The sequence below is a fragment of the Propithecus coquereli genome, unplaced genomic scaffold, assembly GCF_000956105.1.
Source record: "Propithecus coquereli isolate 6110/MARCELLA unplaced genomic scaffold, Pcoq_1.0 Scaffold180, whole genome shotgun sequence".
NCBI lineage: Eukaryota > Metazoa > Chordata > Mammalia > Primates > Indriidae > Propithecus > Propithecus coquereli.
In genome coordinates this window covers 3,095,891-3,098,905 of record NW_012142746.1, presented here as the reverse complement: position 1 = coordinate 3,098,905, position 3,015 = coordinate 3,095,891, and the positions used below count along the sequence as shown (strand labels likewise).

The 3,015-nt window shown below is 54.4% G+C and overlaps 1 protein-coding gene across 1 annotated transcript in view; it reads left to right on the top strand.

The window, feature by feature from the left end:
* The first annotated feature begins 300 nt into the window (after positions 1 to 300).
* Positions 301 to 3,015, top strand: part of PAPD5 (PAP associated domain containing 5) — a 78,458-nt gene continuing 75,743 nt past the window's right edge. The window contains exon 1 of the mRNA XM_012642608.1: positions 301 to 917. Coding sequence (XP_012498062.1) covers positions 301 to 917 — 617 coding nt within the window. The remainder of the gene's footprint in view (positions 918 to 3,015) is intronic.

Genomic DNA, 3,015 nt, shown 5'->3' with positions numbered 1-3,015 from the left:
GCCGCCGCTCGCCCTTCTCTGGAGCCACCGTCGCCGCCGCCATTTGCACGGGGACCCCGGTGACAGGGGCTCGGCAGAGGGGCGGAGGGAGGGGGGGAGGGCCCGCGGAGCCCCCGAGGGCGGGAGCGACGCCGCCGGCGCCGGCCCGGCTCCTTGTGCGACCGCGCCGCCCGCGGCGGGCCCCGAGCAGCAACAGCGGCGGCAGCAGCAGCCGAGGCCGGGCGTGCGCCTGAGGCGGCGGCGGCGGCGGCGGCCCTGCGGGCAGCCGGGAGAGGCGGGGGCAGCGGCCGCCGCCGTTTGATGGATCCGAGGATCGCCTGGTTCCAGCCAGAGCAGCTCGGACCGTCCAACAGTCTGTGGATGCAGATCTGGGAGACGACTCAGGGGCTGAGGAACCTCTACTTCAACCACCACTGTCACAGCAGCGGCGGCGCGAGCGGCGGCGGCGGCGGCAGCAGCACGGCCACCGGCGGGAGCGGCAGCAGCACCGGCAGCCCGGGCGGCGCGGCCCCGGCCCCGGCCCCGGCCGGCATGTACCGCTCCGGGGAGCGCCTGCTGGGCGGCCACGCGCTGCCGGCGGAGCAGCGGGACTTCCTGCCCCTGGAGACGACCAACAACAACAACAACCACCACCAGCCCGCGGCCTGGGCTCGCCGAGCCGCTGCGGCTTCCTCGGCATCCTCATCCCCCTCGGCGTCCTCGTCCCCGCACTCCGCGGCCCCCGAGCCCGCCGACTCGGCCCCCGGCAGCAGCAACAAGAGGAAGCGCGACAACAAGGCCAGCACCTACGGACTCAACTACAGCCTGCTGCAGCCCAGCGGAGGGCGGGCCGCGGGGGGCGGCCGGGCCGACGGCAGCGGGGGCGTGTACAGTGGGACCCCGTGGAAGCGGAGGAACTACCACCAGGGAGTCGTGGGGTGAGTGCCCTTCGGCCTGGTGGCCTGGCCCATGCTAACGCTTAGCCGGGCACACGCCCACAGTCGGGTGGGAGGGAGCCCGGGAGAAGCCAGCCCAGGGCCTGCTTTTGCTGCTGCTTCACAGAGGGCTGATGGCCATCTCCCCATCCCCCACCCCCATCCCCCAGCCATCTACACCTTCTCCAACCCTCCTTAGCCATCCACACCTTTTCCCTCAGCCATACACCCTCCTCTCCCATGCCCTCCCTTAGTCATCCCCACCTTCTTCCCCTCCCTCTTAACTGCCCACACCTTCCGTGGCCCCCCTCTTTATCCATTCACTCTTCCCTCCCATCCCCCTTAGTCAAACACACCTTTCCCTAATCCCCTCTACCAGCTCTCCAGCCTCTACAGATTTGTCACCATTATCACATCCCAAGATGAGATCGTTTAGCACGGGCATATCGTTCATTCCTTGAAAACATTCATGTGTTAGAATCTTTTGATGGTACAGGACCGGGAGGTGCTTTCCTTGCCAAGAATAGAAACATCCAGAATGCTCCTCCCCCTCCCCCAATCCCAGACAGGAATCATGTCAGCCCTGTAAGGCATTGCCTGCTCTTGACCCTTTGGCCCATCTTTTTATTTTTATTTTAAACAGTTTCCTGTATTAATGATGTCCTGTTTTGGGGGAGGGAGAGGTGAGGTGACAGCTAAGTTTACGCTGGTGGAGGTGGTGAGCTCCTCTTCTGAGTCCTTGTGATAGAACTTTCCAGGAGTTCATGGTCCGAGACTCCAGCTTCTCACTGTAAAGTTATCATCCTGGCAGAGGCAGCCAATGCTTTTCATTCTAGGGGGTAGATCTATGCTAATGAGTGAATGTTGCACCACTAGTGACTTTCTGTTTAAAGTTCAGCTCTTACAAAATGGAATCTTACCTGGCCCCTGGTGAATTATGCACATAAGCAGGGAATGTTTCCAGCCAAATTTCCCTTCTGGAAGAGCCCCTATGCTAGAATAGGTTACTAAGTCTTTTTTCTTTTCTAAAACACGGCTTTTGGATTGTATGTGTGTGTGTGTGTGTGTGTGTGTGTGTATATGTGTATGTGTGTATGTATTTAGCTCAAGTATGGAGAACTGGCTTTCAAATTGCTTTTCATTTTTCAGGTCTTTTTCTCATTGAGTGCAATGGTATGAAAATGAAATCACCAATTACTGATCCCCTGTGAACCTTTTCTTAGATATACGCATTCAGATCTGCCCTGCTTTGGCAAGGAGAGACAGTTCTGTGTACCTTTTTGAAGGTCTGGGTAAAATGAGTTGGTGGGTTCCATCTGCTTCTAGTGGGCTGGTGTCTGCTATATGCTACTATTACAACTCCCACCTTTCATGGAAAATGCAGTCAAGCATTTTAGAACTGGTGCTGGGGTACGTGTCAAAGCAGCCCTCGCTTTCCAGAGGGGAACCCTTTAGGGTTGAGTCCTCTGTTGCTGAGCTTCAAGGGCGCTCTCCATGGTCATCACATTTTATTAAGGGCTTGTGGTTCCATCCTGTTAGCATTTCCAAGTGTAAACCTGTGGTCTAGTGACAAGCAAATTGATATTGAGGGCTTCTGATAGTTTCATTTCACTGGAATAAGCTCCAGTTAGGTAATCACTGTCAACTAAAACCTTGAATTTCCCTAACTGCGTATTACTGGAGCCTCTTTGCATGTATCTAGAAAAGAGACATTATAAATCGAAAATACTAGCTGCTTCTTATTTTGATAAATTAGAAGTTGTCCTCTCTACATGATATTTAATGTAAAGGATATTGCACAAGGTTCACATTTGAACTTAATGTAGAAGCAAGATGTTCTTCCTGATTCAAATATTAGATTGTCTTCAAAGCGATTAGGAGAGGAATTTTCATTTCCCAGTGGGATTACTGTTTAAAAACTGAATGCAAACCTGTTTTAAAACTGCTTATCACTTCATCAGATTTTCCATTCTTTTGACTCCTCCTTTGTGAGGATGTCAGCAGTTAAAATTTTTCCCCCCCAATTCTGAGACCTCCTAGTTTTAGAAAATACATTAAGCAGTTCCTAGCACTGTTTTTGTAAGAGAGCCTGGGTGCTTAA